The following is a 21509-nucleotide window of genomic DNA, read 5'->3' as shown; positions in this document are numbered from 1 at the left end:
TTTCTTATCTCTCCTTGCTATTCTTTGGAACTCTGCATTCAGACGCTTATATCTTTCCTTTTCTCCTTTGCTTTTTGCTTCTCTTCTTTTCACAGCTATTTGTAAGGCTTCCCCAGACAGCCATTTTGCTTTTTTGCATTTCTTTTCCATGGGGATGGTCTTGATCCCTGTCTCCTGTACAATGTTTAGGAGACAATCCCTGTCTCCTAAACGCTATTGGTGTGTTGTAATTCACTAACATTATTTTGTGTATAATGTCCCTGTCAAGTTTAGATATCACAGTTCTGCTGGTCACAGTTCTGAAATGAGTTGATGAGTATTCCTTGTATCTTTTCTTAAAGAGATTTCTTTTTACATAAATTTAAAAACAGTTTTCCCTGGTGGTTCAGATGGTAAAGTGTCTGCCTGCAATGTGAGAGACCTGGGTTCGATCCCTAGGTCAGGAATATCCCCTGGAGAAGGAAATGGCAACCCACTCCAGTATTCTTGTCTGGAAAATTCCATGGATGGAGGAGCCTGGTAGGCTACAGTCCATGGGATCACAAAGAGTCGGACATGACTCAGCAACTTCACAAAGGCACAGATATTAAAGGTACAACTTGATGAGCTTGGACATATTTAAATGATGAGTTTGGACATTTTATATTAAAGGGTCACTAGTCAGGGGGGCAGTGGGGTTTCTCGGAGCTCTCTGGGGTCCACTCTGCCCCTAATACTGATTAAACTCTTATGCTATGCTATGCTAAGTCGCTTCAGTAGTGTCCGACTCTGTGCGACCCCATAGACAGTAGCCTACCAGGCTCCCCCATCCCTGGGATTCTCCAGGCAAGAACAGTGGAGTGGGTTGCCATTTCCTTCTCCAATGCATGAAAGTGAAAAGTGAAAATGAAGTCGCTCAGTCGTGTCCGACTCTTAGTGACCCCATGGACTGTAGCCTACCAGGCTCCTCCGTCCATGGGATTCTCCAGGCAAGAGTACTGGAGTGGGGTGCCATTGCCTTCTCCGATTAAACTCTTATAACATCTTTTAATTATCTATTTTGACTGTGCTGGGTCTGCATTGCTATGCACGGGCTTTATCCAGTTGGGCAAGCAGGGGTTACTCTGTTGCAGAGCGTGGGCTTCTCATTGTGGTGGCTTCCTTTGTTGCGGAACATGGGCTCTAGTGCCTCAGTCATTGCGGTAGTTGCTCGTGGGCTCCCGAGCTCCAGCTCAGTGGTTGTGGTGCACGGGCTTAGCTGCTCCGCGGCATATGGGATCTTCCTGGACGAAGAAGCTAACCTGTGTCCCCTGGCAGGCAGATTCCAATCTACTGTACTACCAAGGAAGTCCCCAACAGCATCTTTTGATGAGCATAAGTTTTAAATTCGTTTTATTAGGGATATGATAATAACATAATAAACTGTGCATATTTAAACTGTACAGTTTGATTAGTTTAGACATATATAGATCCCTTGAAACCAGCACCACAATCAAGATAAGGAACATATCCATTCTTCCCGCCCCTTTGTAAGCCTTCCTTCTACCCCTCTCCCAACCTACCCAGGCAAAAACTGGCATTCCCTGTCCCTAGATTAGTTTTGTATCTTCTTGAATTTTATAGAAATGGAATCATACAGTATATATGTATTCTTTTTTGTCAGACTTCTTTCACTCAGCCTAATTATTCTGAGACGTAGCCATGTTGTTATATGTATCCCTTTTTACTGCTGAGCAGTATGTGCCAAGATCGATTTAGCCATTTACCTGTTGATGGGTGCGGAGTGGTTTCTGGTTTCTGGCTACGACCAAGAAAGCTGCTAGGAATGTCCATGTACAAATCTTCATATGGAAATATACTTTCATTTCTCCCAGGCAAATATCTGGGAGTGGAATGGCCGCATCATATGGTGGGTGTACATTTAACGTCTTTTTTAAAAATAATTGCCAAAGTGGTTGTGGTACTAGTCCTCACCACCAGCAGTGTATGAGAGTCCCGGCTGTTTCATAGTCTGCTAACACTTGGTATGGTCTGTCTTTTCAATTTTAGGCATTCTAGTACACATGCAGGGACAGATCATGATTTTAATTTGTATTTTCTCTAATGACTAATGGTAGTGAACATCTTATTTATCTTCTATATATTCTTTGGTGAACTGTCTTTTTTTTTTTTTTCTCAAGATATTTGCTCATTTTAAAAACCTGTGTTGTTTTTCTTATTTTTGAGTTTGAGAGTTCTTTATATCTTCTAGATACAAGTCTTTTATCAGATATGTGATTTGCAATTATTTGCTCCTAGTCTATAACTTGCCTTTGTATTCTTTTAACAGTGTCTTTTGTAGAACAGAAGGTTTTAGTTTTGATGAAGTCTGACTTATCAGTTTTTTTTTCTTGTATGAAATACAATTTCGGTATTGTAGTTTAAAAACATAAATACAGTATACTAATGCATATATATGGAATTTAGAAAGATGGTAACAATAACCCTGTGTACGAGACAGCAAAAGAGACACTGATGTATAGAACAGTCTTATGGACTCTGTTGCAGAGGGAGAGGGTGGGAAGATTTGGGAGAATGGCATTGAAACATGTAAAATATCATGTAGGAAACGAGTTGCCAGTCCAGGTTCGATGCACGATACTGGACGCTTGGGGCTAGTGCACTGGGATGACCCAGAGGGATGGTATGGGGAGGGAAGAGGGAGGCGGGTTCAGGATGGGGAACACATGGATACCTGTGGCGGATTCATTTTGATATTTGGCAAAACTAATACAATTATGTAAAGTTTAAAAATAAAATAAAATTTAAAAAAAAATCTTTGCCTAACAAAGATCACAAAGACTTGCTCCTGTTTTCTTCTAGAGGTTTTATAGTTTTTGAGTTTTCATATAGCTCAAATGATCCATTTTGAGTTAATTTTTGCATATCACATGAGGCCTGAGAGATTCCTAATAGCTCGGTTGGTAAAAAATCTGCCTGCAATGCAAGAGACCCCAGTTCAATTCCTGGGTTGGGAAGATCCAATGGAGAAAGGATAGGCTACCCACTCCAGTATTCTTGGGCTTCCCTGGTAGCTCAGCTGGTAAAGAATCTGCCCACAATTCGGGAGACCTGGGTTTGATTCCTGGGTTGGGAAGATCCCCTGGATAAGGGAACAGCTACCCACTCTAGTATTCTGGCCTGGAGAATTCCATGGAATGTGTAGTCCATGGGGTCACAAAGAGTCGGATGCAACTGAGAGACTTTCATTCACTCACATGAGGCATGAGAAGTTTCTTTGATGAAGTCCCATTTCAGTTTTTTTTCTCTTACAATTAGTGCCTTTTATGTCCTAAGAAATCTTTGCTTGCCCCAAGGTTGCAAAAACCATTTCCTGTATTTTTTTTAAAAAGGATAATGTCTTTGCCCTTTAAAGTTAAGTCTATAATTCATCTCTAATTTTTATATATGATGTGATGTAGGGTTGAGCTTCATTCCTTCCCCCAATATGTTTATCCAGCATTCCAGCATCATTCCAGCATCCCCCACACAAACTGAATTGCTTTGGGCTCATCAGTAATATTTTTTATAAAATAAACTGCAATTAAAAATATAATCTTAGCAATACCTCCTCCTTTTTAGGTTTGTTAATTTAAAAAACACTTTCAGAAACCTACAGCACGCAGGCAAGGTACTAGGAATAAGAAATATATGGGTCCATGTCCTGTGCTCTGGAGGAACTTACCTCCAAGAGAAGAAACAGTCATAAACAAATAAGTATGGAGGGTGGAGAAACACTGTGATAGAAATCCTGTCCTATATGGTTGTGACACAGGAGGGAAAGGTCAACTTCTCTTGGGAAAGTAGCTCAGAGAGGAGGATGTCTGAGCTGGTCTTGAGGAATGAGAGCAATTTACGAGGCACACATAGTAGGCAGGAAAACAAGGAGAGCTTTCTAGGCGGAGGGGAAGAGTATGGATAAGAGAACAGGATGTGAAGCAGCCTGGAAAATTTAGGGACTTGTTAGTAGTTATTAGGGCTTCCCTGGTGGCTCAATGGTAAAGAATCCACCTGCCAATGCAGGAGACATTGGTTTGATGCCTGGGTTGGGAAGATCCTCTGAAGAAGGAAATGGCTATCCACTGCAGTATTCTTGCCTGGACAATTCCATGGACAGAGGAGCCCGGTGGGTTATAGTCCATGGGGTTGCAAAAGAGTCAGACACAACATAGCAACTCAACAACAACAAAGTTGTTAAGAGATACATTGATCTGGTGCTCAATTTGGACTGGAATTCCTTAGCAATTTTCTTCTCTTGACAAGAGGGTAAATAAATCCAAGGCATTCAGTATGTACTCTGATGGTGAGGGAGCTTTCAGTTGGATATTCTGGAGGAAGCTCCCTGGCGAGGGAGGTCTCTACTTCTCTCTACTCTAGGATAGCTGTCATTGCCTCCATGTTAAAAGTAAACTTGATTTGCTACAGCTTTTGGCCCAGCTATCAATGAAAGAACAGGAGCTTACCAATTCATTGATGGCTTTGATGAGGTAAAGACCATCCTTATAAAAATAAAACAGTCGAACAATACCTGAAACAGAAAAATAAGGAAGATTGAGAGACAGACAAGTGAGCTGAGACAAATTGGAATTTTATATATTTGACTTTCTGAAATATCATAAGCTCGTGCATTATTAGGATTCCTCCCTAGCCCCTCCACTGCCTGTGATCATCTTGGTTTCCTGGCCTTCTTCCACCCCTCACTTGAAATGTTCAAGCTATTTTCGCTCTTAGGTCATCTCTAGCTACACTGGCCCTACCTTCTTATTTTAGAATCTGTTTGTAAGCACTTCAGCTACACTGATCCACTCCTTGATTTCTGCCCACCTGTTTTAGCACATCACCCCAGCGTTTCACACTGTCACCCAATCACTTCCTATGGCAGCGGTGGTTTAGTTGCTAAGTCCTGTCTGGCTCTTGCGACCCCATGGACTGTAGCCCACCAGGCTCCTCTGTCGATGGGATTTTCCAGGCAAGACTACTGGAGTGAGTTGCATTTCCTTCTCCAGGGGATATTCCAGACCCAGGAATCAAACCCGGGTCTCCTGCATTGCAGGCAGATTCTTTACTGACTGAGCTACGAGAGAAGCCCTCACTTCCTGTGAGTGTTCATTATTCCACTTGCGAGTGTATGGATTCTCTGAGGGAAAGGATAGTTTCTTCCTCTTCTATGTGCCTCATCTCTCACACCCCAGCAAGCTCCCCATGAAGTTAATTTTGTCAATTCAGTAAGTAATTCAGTCATTCTAATTCCCGTTTAACCTAAGGGTTCTAGTATATGATCATCACCCACAAACTTCAAAAAAACACCACTTTCTTGAGGTGCCTCCCAGACACTCATAACCTACCTCTATTGCCATAATACAGACTTTGAAGAGGCACCTGGCCCGCTGTGGGTAAAAGTCTAACTCAACCCAATAAATATTCATGGATATCTGTTCCAAGACCGCAAAGGCGCGAAGGACAACCAAGGCAGTCTCCGCCTTCCCGTTTATCACATTCAGAATCACAGAGACATGAAACCAACTGGATATAATGCAGTGTGATAAATGCAATCCTATCGTCAGACCAAACTCCTCCTGAATATCAACATTCCTACTCCAGGTGCCTCAAACATATACATGTGCAAATGGAAGCTTTCAACTCACAGCCCCCTGGAACCTTACTCTCCTATAACTGCTTTTCAAGGAATGGTATCATCTTCTACCCCATTATCTAAAGGCAGAAAGGAGTCATTTTTCTTCACATCCACCACTCCCCAACTCCACACATATGTTCCGTCTCTCACCAAGTTTTTCCATCATATTTTCCTTTTCATTTTTTAAGCTTTTTGTTTTGAACTAATTTTAGACATATAGAAAAACTGCAAAAATACTACAAAGCATTCCCTTATACCCCTCACCTCACTTCCCCTAGTGTTAACATCTTACAGAACCATAGTGCACTTTTCATTTAAACCGCTCCTGCCTTAGTTCAGACCTTCATAATTTCTCTCTTCAATGGATGTACTAGCTCTTCCTGGTCTCCCTACCTTTCCATTTGGGTTTTTCAAACTCCTATCTGGGTGCTCTTCCTAAAACATCAATGGCATCAGGTCATTCTCCTACAGAAAGAGTATCCTCCAGGACACTGTCCATAGTTCTCTGCACAAAGGTTCCTCTGCCTGGTTCATCCTCAGGCTGAGTATGTGAGCAGCAGGACTGCTGAGTGCTGGAAAGGGTGTGGACTCTGGGGCTACACTGCCTGGTTCAAATCCTGCCTGTGCCACTTTCTCTGTTGTTATTTAGTGGCTAAGTCATGTCTGACTCTTTGCAAACCCATGGACTGTAGCCTGCCAGGCTCCTCTGTCCATGGAATTCTCCAGGCAAGAATACTGGAGTGGGTTGCCATTTCCTCCTCCAGGGGATCTTCCCAACTCAGGGATAAAACCCACATCTCCTATATTGGCAGGCAGATTCTCTACCACTGAGTCACCCAGGAAGCCTGCTTTCTGCATTACCTCTTCTGAAAAACGAGAATAATAAACTATACCTATCTCCTAGGCTATTGTGAGGGTGAAATGGACCAACCTATGTGAAACGTTAGAACAGTGCCTGGCACACCACACTGTCCTGCAGATGTGGGCTGCTACTACATGACCAGGGAGAACTCTCCATGTCTGGTCCCTCCCATGCCTGGAAAGAAGATTAAACTGAACAACAGTCTACAGGTACCTGTAAATTAGGCTAAAAAGGAAAGAGAGGAACATGTACCCATTTCATCCACAGGAGCAATAAGTATTTCACTCCCCAAATCTGTGGCCCAGATGGAAATGACATCAACCTTAAGTTTCTCCCAAACATATAATTGTTTAGCGTTATGCAGATTATAGATAGAGAATCCTTTGCTTCCTCCAATAAACACATAGTCTTGGGAAACATCCATGCAGTTTGGCATTGTGTTGAGCTGGAAAAAGCAAAACAAAGAGAAAAGGAACAGTTTTCAGTTACTGCCATCTGAAAGTAATATGAGCTAACTTTTCTTTTTTTGGCAGCAGTGTGCAGCTTGTAGGATTCTCAGTTCTCCAGCCAGGATGGAACTTCTGCCCCCTGCAAGGGGAGTGTGGAGCCTTAACCACTGGACCACTAGGGAAGTCCTGAGTTAACTCTTCAAAAAGGGATGCAGGTCCTTCCTAGTTATGGTATCCCACCCAAATGCAGTGCCCATCTAAATATCTTGCCCAGATATCAAGAAAGTCATAGTATTCTACATTTAGGGGAAAGGGGCAAGAGAAAGCAAGGAAGTTGAGAAGAAATGCTCGTTCACAACACCAAGCGTGGCCACAGCCCTGCGATAAGTGGACCAGTGGCCCCATTCCCTGTACTTTGTTCTTCTAGAACACTGTGGAAAGAGTTGTAGCTGACACCTGGGCAGATTCTCAACCACCAAGCAAGACAGCGATTGATACACTCCAAAGGATTTTCAAATAACAATAGTATGTAAAAGGTAGATGTGCATAATCTTCAGTTAACCAGAACACCCATTTACCCAGGCAATGACTGCTGCTGCTGCTAAGTCACTTCAGTCGTGTCCGACTCTGTATGACCCCATAGATGGCAGCCCACCAGGCTCCCCCATCCCTGGGATTCTCCAGGCAAGAACATTGGAGTGGGTTGCCATTTCCTTCTCCAATGCATGAAAGTGAAAAGTGAAAGTGAAGTCGCTCAGTCGTGTCTGACTCTTCGCGACCCCATGGACTGCAGCCCACCAGGCTCCTCCATTCATGGGATTTTCCAGGCAAGAGTACTGGAGTGGGGTGCCATCGCCTTCTCCGCAGGCAATGACTAGATCCGTTTTAATCAGCATCAGCATGCCTGTAATCTTTCCAACATGCACCTGTCCTACAGGTAAATGAAGATTCCTGGCAGGAATTCCTTCCCAGGAGCAGGTGTTTTCATTTATTACCTTAACACTCAGTTGAGGAGACTTCCCTGGTGGTTCAGTGGTTAAGACTCTGCCTTGAAATTCAGGGGACACGGGTTCGATCCCTGGTCAGAGAGAGAGCCCACATGCCCCAGTTAGTGAGCCCATGTGCTCTTGAGCCCCTGTGCTATAACAAAAGAACCCACATGACAAAATGAAGATCCCACGTGGTGCAACTGAGACCCAACACAGCCAAATAAATAAATAATTAATAAAATAAATGTTAAAACCACCACTCAATTGAGAAACAAGGCCACCTTGGCAGCTGCTCCATACCTTACTTTCTCTAAGTGGATGGTAGATGGTGGGCGGGGTCCGGCGGAGCTCAGCTTTCTTTGAGGTGTCCCTCGCCTCAATAATTTCCCATGAACGGTCAAACAGTGAGTTCACCATCTTGTTGATCATTCGATATGGCTGGGGTAGGGAATCTTGCTCTTGATCTGGATCCTTGAAGACCCAATCATCTTCATCGTCCTTAGACCAGTCCTTCTCTGTCGGGGACGGCACCTCCAGTGTCCCCTTTTGGGTAAAGATGGGGAGCTTCATCTTCTGACTTCGACTTCCTTTGGGACTTGCCATCACAGAAGATAGCATTGGAAATGTCTATGAAATTCTGAAAAGCTGGTCAAAGAAGTAAGCCAAGGTACTTAGAGATAAAAGGGGGAAGTTATCAGAAGACAGCACATCATCCTCCTTAGAGTATTAGGTTATGGGCACTATTTATTCTAGAGCCTGGCACCTTCCTCATTACCACATCATTAATATATGCTCTTCATTTTAATAAGGATATCAGCAGAGACAGGTTTTGACTATTCATATCTTTCAGGCCACCCCAAGATGACATGTGCTATGATGAAAGGAAAGGAGTTTGACTTCTTGCTGCCTTTCTTCACCTCCTGATAAGAGAGTGGCTTTCTGTCCCAAATTGAATACACCCTTTCTCTGCAACTTATGCCTTCTCCTGGCTCTTCCATCTCTGCAAATGGCTGTGCTGAAGCCAGCTGGGTAGGGGGCCATGATTCTCTGCTTGTTTTCCTTTCACCTCCAGTCAGGTACAGTGCAAACACTTCCATTCCTTGCTGTCCAGTTTACTCCTTCCTCTCTATTCCCCCTGCTGCCATCCAGCTCTGTAGGCACAGTGCCCAGAGCCTATGAGATTTCTCAAGGGCTTACAGAAATATCTGAGACCTGAAAAGAAATGGACTAAAAAAGAAAATCCCACAAAATCAAAATAAATACTTATGAAAACACTGACAGCATATCAACTCCACTGTGTGTACATAATATCTAAGTCTATAAGAAAAGAACAAGTAATCTGTATTTTATAAAACTCAAAACTGTACACTTATAAGAAGGTTTTCAAATGTTACAGTTAATAAAAGGCATTTAATGTGGAACACGGGGTACATTTTAAGATGTTTAATAGGTAGTGGAGTAGGGTCTTGCACTGTTGGAGTGCCTTGGGGCCCTGGAAGCCTTATAAAGGCCCTGGTACCATCATCTTTTCTCTCGTGTGAGAGTACATCTGTGATATTTCCGTGCAAAGTGAGAAGAGACTATCTGGGTCTGAGTCTGAAAGGAAAGAACCATCTGAAATCATCAGTAGGAACACTAAACTGAGCTCACACAGGGCTAGGAATAATGCCTGTTTCCACCAGCAAGAACAGAAAACCTCATTATTTACAAACATCAGGTAGAGTACTCAGGAGAATCTAGCCAAGTAGTGGGAAAAATTAATCCTATTCAAATACTGTTCTGGTATTGCCCAACGAAACTTGGAAGTCAGAAGATCAAACTTAATGAAGTAACTTGACTACAAATATTTATAGAACAAATATTTATAGGAATACAAATATGAAACCAAGCCCAGATAAAACTAAGTTCCCTTACTGAGTTTGTGATTAATCTCTCTACCTAAAACTTTACTCCCTTGCCTCTCTCCTTTGACTTCACTCCATTTCTTCTGCCCTCTGACCTCAATCCTGAACACCAGTCAACCAGAATCAGATGACTAAGATTGCAGTTGCCGATAACATCGTAAATGTACTAAGATTGCTGTTATAGACATCAGCATTAACGTACAAACTCAGGTTGTTTATCTAGGGCAAGATTAAGCTCTTAGATCCCCAAGTCACGGACTACCTGGCCAGAGAATCACGAACTGGGTCATCCATAGCTCCCACAACTATGACTAAGACATGTCACAGAAATGTCACAAGACAACAATAATCCCAATTTCTTTTCCACTTTGAAATATCCCTAACCCAAAAACCAAGAAGGAGTGGATCCAAGACTCATTTCCCACTCCCTTGCTTGGTGCCCTGCAATAAACCCTTCAGTTCAGTTCAGTCGCTCCGTCGTGTCCGACTCTTTGAGACCCCATAAATCACAGCACGCCAGGCCTCCCTGTCCATCACCAATTCCTGGAGTTCATTCAGACTCATGTCCATCGAGTCAGTGATGCCATCCAGCCATCTCATCCTCTGTTGTCCCCTTCTCCTCCTGCCCCCAGTCCCTCCCAGCATCAGAGTCTTTTCCAATGAGTCAACTCTTTGCATGAGGTGGCCAAAGTACTGGAGTTTCAGCTTTAGCATCATTCCTTCCAAAGAAATCCCAGGGCTGATCTCCTTCAGAATGGACTGGCTGGATCTCCTTGCAGTCCAAGGGACTCTCAAGAGTCTTCTCCAACACCACAGTTCAAAAGCATCAATTCTTCAGCGCTCAGCCTTCTTCACAGTCCAACTCTCACATCCATACATGACCACCGGAAAAACCATAGCCTTGACTAGACGGACCTTTGTTGGCAAAGTTGTCTCTGCTTTTCTTTGCTGTAAACACTTGCTGTCAAAATTTGGCTTTCTGTGTCATGGACACATGAGCCCTTGCTCAGTTACAAAAATAATCAGCATCCAATGGAGTAAAATTCACAATGTCTAAGATCCAATTAAAAAATGACTGTGGTATATCTACATTATGGGATACTACTGCTGCTGCTGCTGCTAAGTCGCTTCAGTCGTGTCCAACTCTGTGTGAACCCATAGATGGCAGCCCACCAGGCTCCCCCGTCCCTGGGATTCTCCAGGCAAGAACACTGGAGTGGGTTGCCATTTCCTTCTCCAATGCATTACTACTCAGTAATAAAAATCAAAAAACTACTGATAAACACAAAAACATGGATGAACCTCAAAGGCAATATGCTGAATGAAAGAAACCAGTCTAAAAACCTATGTGCAGTGACTCCATCTATAAGGCATTCTTGAAAATCAAAACGAATAATGGGGATCAGAACAGTAGTTGTCAGGAGTTATAGGTGGGGGGTGATGTTATTTTAAAAAGAAGAGCATGAAGGAATTTTGGGGATAGTGAGACTCTTTCATTCAGATTGTAAAGAGCTCTGCAGAGACAATATGATTATCTATAGAGAAAACCTGATTATCTATGGAGAAAAGCTGATGGAATCTTTTAAAAAAAATTTTACAAGAGCTAATAAAGTTAGCAAGGTTGCAGAATAAAAGTTCAATATACAAAAATCTACTCTATTTCTATATAATGACAACAAACAATCAAAAATTAAAATTAAAAATGCTATTGTTAATAGTATAAAAATATGAAATACTTAGGGTTAAATCTGACAAAAGATGTACAAGACCTGTGCCCTGACAGCTATAAAATACCACTGAGTGTGTATGTGTTAGTCGCTCAGTCATGTCTGACTCTTTGTGACCCCATGGACTGTAGCCAGCCCAGCTCCTCTATTCATGGAGTTCTGCAGGTAAGAATACTGGAGTGGGTAACCATTCTCTTCTCTAGGGGACTTTCCTGACCCAGGGATCGAACCCAGGTCTCCTGCATTGCAGGCAGATTCTTAACTGTCTGAGCCACCAGGGAAGCCCATAAAATATCACTGAAAGAAGACCTAAATAAATGGAGAGAGACAGATCTTATTCATGGGCTGGAAGACAATGTTTTTAGGGTGTCAATTCTCCCCAAATTGATTTATAAAAAATTAAAATAATCCCTATGATAATCCCTGTTGGCATTATTTTTTAGAAATTAAGAAGTTGATGTTACATTTCATATGGAAATGCAAAGTACCTAGAATAGCCAAAATTACTTAGAAAAAGAAAGAATTAGAAAATTAACATTACCTACTTCAAGACTTAAAAAGCCACAGTAATCAAGGCAGTATGATATTGGCACTTAAAAAAAAAGACAAAAAGACAACAAATAACAAGTGTTGGTGAGGATGTGCAGAAAAGGGAACCCTCATACACTGCTGGTGGGAATATAAATTAGTGAAGTCATTACAGAAAATAGTATGGAAGTTCCTCAAAAAAATAAAAGTAGAATTACCACTGTTGTTGTTTTTCGGTTGCTAAGTCGAGTCTGACTCTGCAGCACCACAGACTGCAGAACTACACAGAAAAGGTCTTAATGACCTGGATAAACAGGATGGTGAGGTCACTCACGCAGAGCCAGACATCCTGGAAGTCAAGTGGGTCTTAGGAAGCATTACTAGGAACAAAGCTAGTAGAGGTGATGCAATTCTAGCTGAGCTACTTAAAATCCTGAAAGACGATGCTGTTAAAGTGCTGCACTCAATATGTCTGCAGATTTTGAAAACTCAACAGTGGCCACAGGACTGGAAAAGGTCAGTTTTCGGTCCAGTCCCAAAGAACTAACATATGATCCAGCAATTCCACTTTGGGGCATTTTTCCAAAGAAAACAAACAAACAAAAAAAACTATTTTGAAAAGATACGTGTATCCCTAGGTTCATTGCAGCATAATTCACAATAGCCAAAATATGGAAGCAACCTAAGCATCCTATCGATAGATGAATGGAAAAAGAAGATGTGATATAGATAATGGAATATTATTCAGCTGTAAAAAAGAATAAAACCTTGCATTTGTGACAACATGGATGGACCTAGGGGCTTTTCTGGTAGCTCAGTCAGTAAAGAATCTGCCTGCAGTGCAGGAGACTCGGGTTCAATCCCTGGGTCAGGAAGATACCCTGGAGAAGGAAATGGCAACCCACTCTAGGATCCTTGCCTGGAAAATCCCATGGACAGAGGAGCCTGGTGGGTTGTAGTCCATGGGGTCGCAAAGAGCTGGGCACGACTGAGTGACTAACACTAGACCTAAAGTGAACTATGCTAAGTGAAATAAGTCAGACAAGAAAGACAAGTACCATATGATTTCACTTATATATGGAATCTAAAAAAATAATACAGGGACTTCCCTGGTGATTCAGGGGCTAAAACTTCATGCTCCCAATGCAGGGGGCCTAGGTTTGATCCCTGGTCAGGGAACTAGAGCCCAGATGCCACAACTAAGAGTTCACACTCTGCAGCTAAGACCTGGTGCAGCCAAACAAATTAAATTAAAAATACTTAAAAAAATACAAATGAACAAACAAAACAAAATAGATACAGAAAACAAACAGGTGGCTGCCAGAAGCAGTAGGGGATAGAGAGATATGTAAAATAGGTCAGGGAGATGGAGAGGTACAAAAAAAAAAGACAAATATATCAATGAAACTAGAGAAGACAGAATTAGATTCACACAAATACGGACAGTTTATTTTTGACAAAGATAATTCAGTGAAGAAAGTACAATCCTTTCAATAAATAATGTTGCATCGGTTAAATATCCATACGGGGAAAAAAGAACTCTGATCCATACCTTGCACTATATACAAAAATTAATTCAAAGTAGTTGTTGTTTAGTCACTAAGTTGTGTCCGACTCTTTTGCAACTCCAAGGACTATGGCCTGCCAGGTTCCTCTGTCCATTGGATTTCCCAGGCAAGAATTCAAAGTAGACCATAGGCCTAAATGTAAAACGATAAAACTTCTAGAAGAAAATATAGGGAAAAACCTATGCAATCTTCAGTTAAACAAAGATTTCTTAGCTATGACATTAAAGCACACACTCCATAAGAACAAACTGATAATTTATACCTTTCAAAAACAAACTTATGCTCCTCAAAAGACATTTAAGAAAATAAAAGGTAGCCCAAAGACTAGGAGAAAATATTTGTAGGCAAAATGTTTGTATTCAAAATATTTTGAAAATTCTTAAAACTCAATAATAAGAAAATGATACATTTTTTTCAAATGGGCAAAAGATTTGCATCGACACTTAACAAAAGAAGATATACAGATGGAAAACAGGCATATTAAAGATGTTCTTCATGGTTAATCATTAGGGAAATGCAAATTATAATTACAGTGAGACAGTACTACCCATGTATTAGAATGCCTGAAGTTAGAAAGATAGACATAACAAATGTTGTTGAAGATGAGGAAAACTGGAACTCTTCCAGTTGTTGCTGGGAAAGTAAAACACTACAGTTTAGAAAACAGTTTAGCATTTTCTTAAAAAGTTAAATTTACATCTACCACAATATCCATTCATTCTACTACTAGGTGTGAAATAAGGGAACTGAAATCATATGTCCATACACAGACTTGTAAATGAACATTCATTACAGTTTCACTTCCGGGAGTCTCAAACTGAAAGCAACCTAAATGTTTATCAACAGGTGAACAGACAAACTCCTACACATTCACATCCCATTCACATCAGTGGGAACACGGAATAGTAGAGCCTCTTTGGAAAACAGCTTGGCAGTTTCTTACAAAGTTGAAAACACACTAACAGGATTTAGCAATGCCATCTCTACATCTGTATGCAAGAAAAATTAAAGTGTTTCATATGAAAATCTATACTTAAATATTTATAGCAGCTCTATTTATAACTGCCTCCAACTGGAAACAATGCAAATGTACTTCAGTGGATAAAGAGACAATAAACTATAGCACATCCATACAATGGAATACTACTCAGTGATTAAAAATTTACAAACTACTGATATAGACAACATGGGTGAAACTCAAATGCATTATGCTAAGTAAAAGAAATCAAATAGAAAAGCTACATACTGGACTTTTTTGGTCCAGAGATTAACACTCTGCACTTCCAATGCAGGGGCATGGGTTTGATCCTTGATTTTGGATGTACCACATGCTTCACAGAGTGGCCTAAAAAAAAAAAAAATAAAGGCTACATACTGAATGATTCAATTTATGATACTGTGGAAAAGGCAGAATTGTAGCTATAGCAAAACAAACTATACAAATCTGTGTTTAGCAGCACTCTATGCTCATCTCTATCATCTGACATATCACTGCGCTGTACTTTCCTCTTTTCTTGTATCCCTCATTAACTCTATTGCCATAGGCCTAGAGCTTAGCACAGTGGGTGGTACAGTTCAGTTGCTTCGGGGCCAGGTTCTCACATCCTGCCCAGCTGTCATCCCTGAGGAAGCCAGGCATCCAAGGCAACTAGCTCTCAGGCTCCTCAGGCCGCCCAAATGGGGAAGCCAGGTCTCATAGACTGTGAGCCAGACAGATGGCCACTGCTAGAGGGTCACAGAGACAGGGAAGGGGGAGAGGTTCACTGCTCCTCCTTGGGCCAGTGCTAGTGGAGGGCCTTAGTGAGGGCTCTGGAGCCCTCAGGACACAGTCCCCAGTCTGTTCCCTGGGCCTTCCAGCTCACCCACTAGCACAAGGTGGTAAGCTGGAGGGCCTCCAAGAGAAAGCCTGAATCTGCCTCTTACCTCACTCTCCACCTGATGACCACCACACCACCAACCCCTGACTCAATCTCTTCTCCAATGGTCCCTCTTGACAGTTACCAGTGGGCAGGGCCCACTGCAGTGCTGACCAATAGCTGGGCAGGAACACTAATTGTGGCTCATTGACAGTTGGTTGCTTGTGGGCAAGGCCCACTGAGGCACCGACCAATGGCTGAGCAAGACCTGTTGCCTAATAACAGGGTACAAAGTAAATGAGGCACAGCAATTGGGAAATAAGTGCCTCAAGGCTGTATATTGTTACCCTGCTTATTTAACTTATATGCAGAGTACATCATGTGAAATGCCTGGCTGGATGAAGCACAAGTTGGAATCAAGATTGCGGGAGAAATATCAATAACCTCAGATATGCAGATGACACCACCCTTATGGCAGAAAGTGAAGAATTAAAGAGCCTCTTGATGAAAGTGAAAGAGGAGCGTGAAAAAGCTGGCTTAAAACTCAACATTCACGGCATCTGGTCCCATCACTTCATGGGAAATAGATTGGAGAAACAATGGAAACAGTGAGAAACTTTATTTTCTTAGGCTCCAAAATCACTGAGGATGGTGACTGCAGCCATGAAATTAAGGACTGCAGGTCCTTGGAAGAAAAGCTATGACCAACCTAGACAGCATATTAAAAAGCAGGGACATTATTTTGCCAACAAAATCCGTCTAGTCAAAGCTATGGTTTTTCCAGTAGTCATGTATGGATGTGAGAGCTGGACCATAAAGAAAGCTGAGCACTGAAGAATTGATGCTTTCGAACTGTGGTGCTAGAGAAGACTCATGGGAGCCCTTGGACTGCAAGGAGATCCAACCAGTCCATTCTGAAGGAGATCAGTCCTGGGATTTCATTGGAAGGACTGATGCTGAAGCTGAAACTCTAATACTTTGGCCACCAGATGCGAAGAACTGACTCATTGGAAAAGACCCTGATGCTGGGAAAGATTGAAGGCCAGAGGAGAAAGGGATGACAGAGAATGAGATGGTTGGATGGGATCACTGACTTGATGGACATGAGATTGAACAAGCTCCAGGAGTTGGTGATGGACAGGGAAGCCTGGTGTGCTGCAGTCCATGGTGTCACAAAGCTTTGGACATGACTGTGCGACTGAACTGAGCTGAACTGAAGGGCTGTGCTCATCCTGCTCTGTTACAGCTGGTAAAGAACTAGAGATCAGCTTTCTCCACAGTGCCATATTCTAGCTGGGTTTCCAGGTACTCCAAGGAGTCCAAGAATCCTGAATGTGAAACTGGTCTTCTAGATCATTATGACGGTATGTTGTCAAGGTAGGAGAAAAGAACATGTCTTATACAACAGTTGTTACCTTGATTTAAAATTTAAATATTTAAACATGGTTTGTGGGGCTCTATTTGTACTTTTACCCAGGGCCTACAAATGTGAGGGGCAGACCTGATCATGGGAATAAAGTTTAAAAAAATTGACGCCCTTACTTTGTGACAATAAGTGAATAGTAAGTCGCTCAGTCGTGTCCAGCTCTTTGTGACCCCATGGACTATACAGTCCACGGAATTCTCCAGGCCAGAATACTGGAGTGGGTAGCTGTTCCCTTCTCCAAGGGATCTTCCCAACCCAGGGATTGAACCCAGATCTCCTGCATTGCAGGCAGATTCTTTACCAGTTGAACCACAAGGGAAGTCCAAGAATACTGGAGAATTCTATAAAATTATTGTTTATGGAAGAGTGGGGCTTCATGTCTTCAAGCCTCAAAAAGGAAAGTTCAGTGGTGTAGTTTTATTGTAATCTCTTTTAGCCCCCACTTCCTTCATATTAACCCTTTTTCAGAATTCCCTCAAGGAGCAATCTTCTTTCAGTGTTCATTCAATAATCCTAACAGAAAATTCTCTCACTCTACCTAGGTCTCATGCTAAAATACACCCCATGAATTGGCTTATCTCTGCTCTAACCATTTTCTTCCCCAGATCTGGAACTGGTGTTGCTCAAGGGAAAGCAGAGATACAGAGCTGGGAAATGATTAGGCACCTCAGTCCCCAAGCAAAAAGTTCAGGGAAACCTCCTTTCGGGACTCCGCTGTGGAGGTCCCCGGGATCTGCGGGGAGGCGCAGGGCGTCCTAGGGACGCCTGAGGTTGAGGAGACAGGTCCCCTCAGATCCCCCGCTCGGAGATCCTAGAGATAGAGGGGAGTCCTGGCACATGTGAGGAGCCGCGGCACCCGGATCAGAAGCCGATATTTCTCTCACCTGGACCAGCAGCGTGGCGTCGCCGTAGTAACCACAACTTCCGGTCCCAACCGGACGTCCACTAAGTCCTCTTTGGAAGGGGTACACGCCCCCGTGGGGGCGGGGAGACTTGGTCCCTCGGGTGTGGAGAGACTGACGCTCCCGCGGGGAATAGTTGGCCGCCCCTGAGGACTAGTGACAGAGCCTGGTGTGACGCGTGTCCTTGGGCTGGGTGCCATGGACGCCTTCATCCGCTTCACCAACCAGACCCAGGGCCGGGACCGACTCTTCAGGTGAGTTAGGTGCCCGCGGCCTCTACCCCTTCCCGGGTGTCCTCACTGGGGTCGACGGTTCCCAGTTCTCCACACCCGGAGAGGGCGGTAGTAGCCCAGTGGACGAAACCGGGAAAGCCGCTTCCGGCTCCCGGCGGTAGCGTGGCCCGGGAGCCCCTCCTCACCCCAACTTCAATGAGGTTGGGCCGAACACATTTCCCTTCCCGTCCGGTCCCGCGCCTCCAGGCCGCCGGCTGCGGTAAACCAGCCGACGAACCCTCCTCTCCTGACCCCAGGCAGAGTGGGTTTTCTCCGCTCAATATTCCTCCAAGGAATTATTTCAGACAAACTCGGGGTTGACATCTGAGCACTTGTTAGTATCTTGAAAAGCTCCATGAAATACTTATGGGGAGGAACTGTGTTTGTCATCCGTATCTCAGCGAGATACCGCCTGTGAAATAGTTTTGTGAACCGTAAAATGCAGTGTGGAGAGCCTCAGAACTGACCACCCTTCCGAGGTACACGCCGTGCTGCTGAAAATATTAGAGCTTGTGGCTTTAATACTAGCTCCTAACGTTTCTTTTAGGGATTTGGTTGAGTCGTGCTTAATAAAAAGAAATTAGTCACAATTGCAGTTTTATTTAACAGGTTTTTCTTCTTCTGAGTGTACAATGCTGATACATACAGATGAATAGTAACCCCAACAATTATGAGACTTTTGGAACCGGGCTTTATGCCAGATGTTTTCTCAGTGTTACAACTAACACTCAGTGTTACAACCCACTTTCTCAGTGTTACAACCCACTTAACTGTCAACACAACCCTATTAGGTTAAATTCTTGAAATCATTCCCATTTCACAGAAATGGGGAAACTGAAGCAGAAGGAGTTTAATAGGGACTAAGTGACTGAACTGAGAAAACCACACAGTTGACTTCAGAACCCAGTTCTTTAACCATCAAGCCATACTATCTTTCTAACTAATTTGGTAGATTTTCAAAATGGTCACATTATGTACAAACTTCATTAAAACAGAAGCCTCCAGTTCCAGTGTGCTTAGAATATACTCTGCAAATTTTATCAGTGAGGTTGGTTAATAAATAATTGCTTAGTATATACTTATTATATGTACTTAGTATATACTTATCTCAAGATCTGAGATTTCTAGTATTCATTTCCTAATCCTCTTGGTGGTCTGCAGCTTTTGTGAATACACTGGCATTCAGAAAATAATGTCTTGTTTTTGGACGTATTCCTCTTATTAGGCCAGATCTGAGAAAAAGGGATTCATTGACCTGACCAACTTGAGCCCTTTAGCCAGGAAACATACAAGAGAAAGAGAGATTGTTTCTTATTACTTCAGGCATAGTAACACATTCAACATTTTTATTGAGAATAATATTTATAGCACAAGGGGATTCAGATGCAGTTACAGGAGAGTAGGAAACAGGCATCTATCTACTTTATTTACTAGAAGCCAAATGCATTTAGATGTTTGGTTATATGATATAAAATATTTCATTTGTTATGTTTCTGTCAGTAAGGCATTGCTCTTTGTACTCACAACAGTAATCATTTTATTGAATATTTAGTAGTATTAAACAGGAGTCTGTATTTTATATAAGATGCTAATTAGTTTGAAAGACAAATCTATACTTATTTACGTGTTGGTCTATATTTGGTTCTTTTATAAAAAGTTAAACAGTATGCCAGCGGTGGACTTTTCATTGGTTCTGGTTTGAGTGTGTGACCTGTCACATTAAGTATTTGGTAAAAATTTCCTTTTAGAAACCTGAAAATCTTTTAGAAATTTACACTGGAGAAAATAAAGAATATGGATCTTTGCAGACTTAACGTGAGGTAGACTTTTCTGCAGTTTACTCTTTTGATTATATCCATTTGTCTGTGCCAGCAACGGGCGTTCTGAGAAACTGTTACTCTATTTTTGCAGATTTCTCTTTCATTACCTTTGTGTTTCATTTTCATCACACGTTCTACCCTTTGGCCCTGTGAAATGAGTGTTGCAGAATTTTGCTCTTGTGAGAGCTGCTGCATGAGAAATTGTTTTGGAAACTTTGTTTTCGGCAAGACATGTTTCTCTTTCCCTTACTTCACGAATCACATTTTATTTGGCTTGTAAATCATTCTCCTCATTTTTCTTTTCCATTTCAGAGCCACTCAGTACACATGCATGTTGCTTAGATATTTGTTAGAGCCTAAAGCTGACAATGAGAAGGTTGTAATGAAGCTCAAGAAACTGGAATCCAGTGTGAGCACTGGCCGTAAATGTAAGTACCCTGTCCCTTGAGGGACAGTGGCTCCTGGTTTAGAATCCTCAGACCTTGTAATTCACAAAAATACTTCCTAGGTCATGAATTTCTAGTCAGTCAAGCTTACTGATGAAGATCACTAGTAGGGCTGCCCTCGTGGAATGATAGGCCTTAAAGACGGAATATTTTGCTGCAGACGGTTCACAAACACTCTCCTCTGTTCACATTTGGTGCAGCGTCTTGTCTTTCTGCTTCATCGTAACCAGTGGGACATACAGTGTGTTAGTTCACCTTTAGTTCTTAGAATCACAAAATGTTCTGGCAATCTCCAACATGAACTTCTGGCTCCTGGGAGCCCTGAGAGAATACAGTAGCTATATCCTTGACCCCCTTCCCTTTTCCTTTTTCTTGAGGGATTGCTAGAGGAAATGGATGGATACTTTCTCTTAAGTCATTTGTGGGGTTGTTTTCATGTAAAAGGCAAAAAAGCAGTCAGTGTTTTGTACTCATTTAATTCATTTTGAGTATCTGCTTCATGTAAGTATAGTTCTGAGCTTTATGGAAGAACTAAAATCACATGGTCTAATGATATAAGATTTAGTACCAAATATGTTGGTTGAGAAAAAGAAAGGTGTTTTGAGGAGGTGGAACTTGAGGTGTGGTGAGAGAGAGAAGGATTAGGAGAGCATTCTTGAAGGGTAGTTTCGTCTAGTGGAGGCTCAGGACTGCTCTGATTAAACCATTGTGTTGGAAGATCAATGAGGAAACTAGTTTGATGAGCAGAAGACTTACTTTGTCACGCAGAGGGATGGGAAGGAGCTCTTCTGGGTGGACTGGAAAGCCAAGATTAGAAGTTCTCCCTCTTCGGAATGTTGGGGCTCAAAGGCCCTTTAAAAATCACTGGTCTTTGAAGTTTAGAAAGGACTTACCCAAGGTCACTAAGCTACTTAGTGCAACAGCTAGAACTGGAAACCTGGATTATTCATTACATATTTTGTGTTATTTTTGATAAAACAATACCAAACATTTTTCTGAGCTCTGGATAGCTACTTATGAGAATTTACTGAGTCTAAGATATATTCATGTATGGAAAATACTTCTTTTGTATCCTCCATAATGTTTCAGATTGTAATATATACAAAT

At 42.3% G+C, this 21509-nt stretch overlaps 2 protein-coding genes across 4 annotated transcripts in view; one reads left to right on the top strand and one right to left on the bottom strand.

Annotated features, from left to right (window-relative positions):
• The window catches only part of WDR93 (WD repeat domain 93), a 52523-nt gene extending 34635 nt beyond the window's left edge, over positions 1-17888 (bottom strand). The window contains exons 1-4 of the mRNA XM_010841028.1: positions 17847-17888; positions 8254-8598; positions 6768-6960; positions 4482-4546 (exon numbers count right to left, since the gene is read on the bottom strand). Of these exons, the coding sequence (XP_010839330.1) occupies positions 4482-4546; positions 6768-6960; positions 8254-8571 (576 nt within the window). The 5' untranslated portion in view covers positions 8572-8598; positions 17847-17888. The remainder of the gene's footprint in view (positions 1-4481; positions 4547-6767; positions 6961-8253; positions 8599-17846) is intronic.
• Positions 17889-17904: 16 nt separating this feature from the next.
• Positions 17905-21509, top strand: part of PEX11A (peroxisomal biogenesis factor 11 alpha) — an 8739-nt gene continuing 5134 nt past the window's right edge. For 2 of the 3 annotated variants that reach the window (XM_010841030.1, XM_010841029.1), the window contains exons 1-2: positions 17928-18118; positions 20269-20384. In XM_010841030.1, coding sequence (XP_010839332.1) covers positions 18063-18118; positions 20269-20384 — 172 coding nt within the window. In that variant the 5' untranslated portion in view covers positions 17928-18062. Of the gene's footprint in view, positions 18119-20268; positions 20385-21509 lie in introns of all 3 variants that reach the window. The other variant, XM_010841031.1, reaches the window with a different exon arrangement.

Source organism: Bison bison, unplaced genomic scaffold, assembly GCF_000754665.1.
Source record: "Bison bison bison isolate TAMUID 2011002044 unplaced genomic scaffold, Bison_UMD1.0 scf7180017864155, whole genome shotgun sequence".
Taxonomy (NCBI): Eukaryota; Metazoa; Chordata; class Mammalia; order Artiodactyla; family Bovidae; genus Bison; species Bison bison.
The sequence above is the reverse complement of the archived record's forward strand: the minus strand, read 5'-3'. Positions and strand labels throughout refer to the sequence as shown.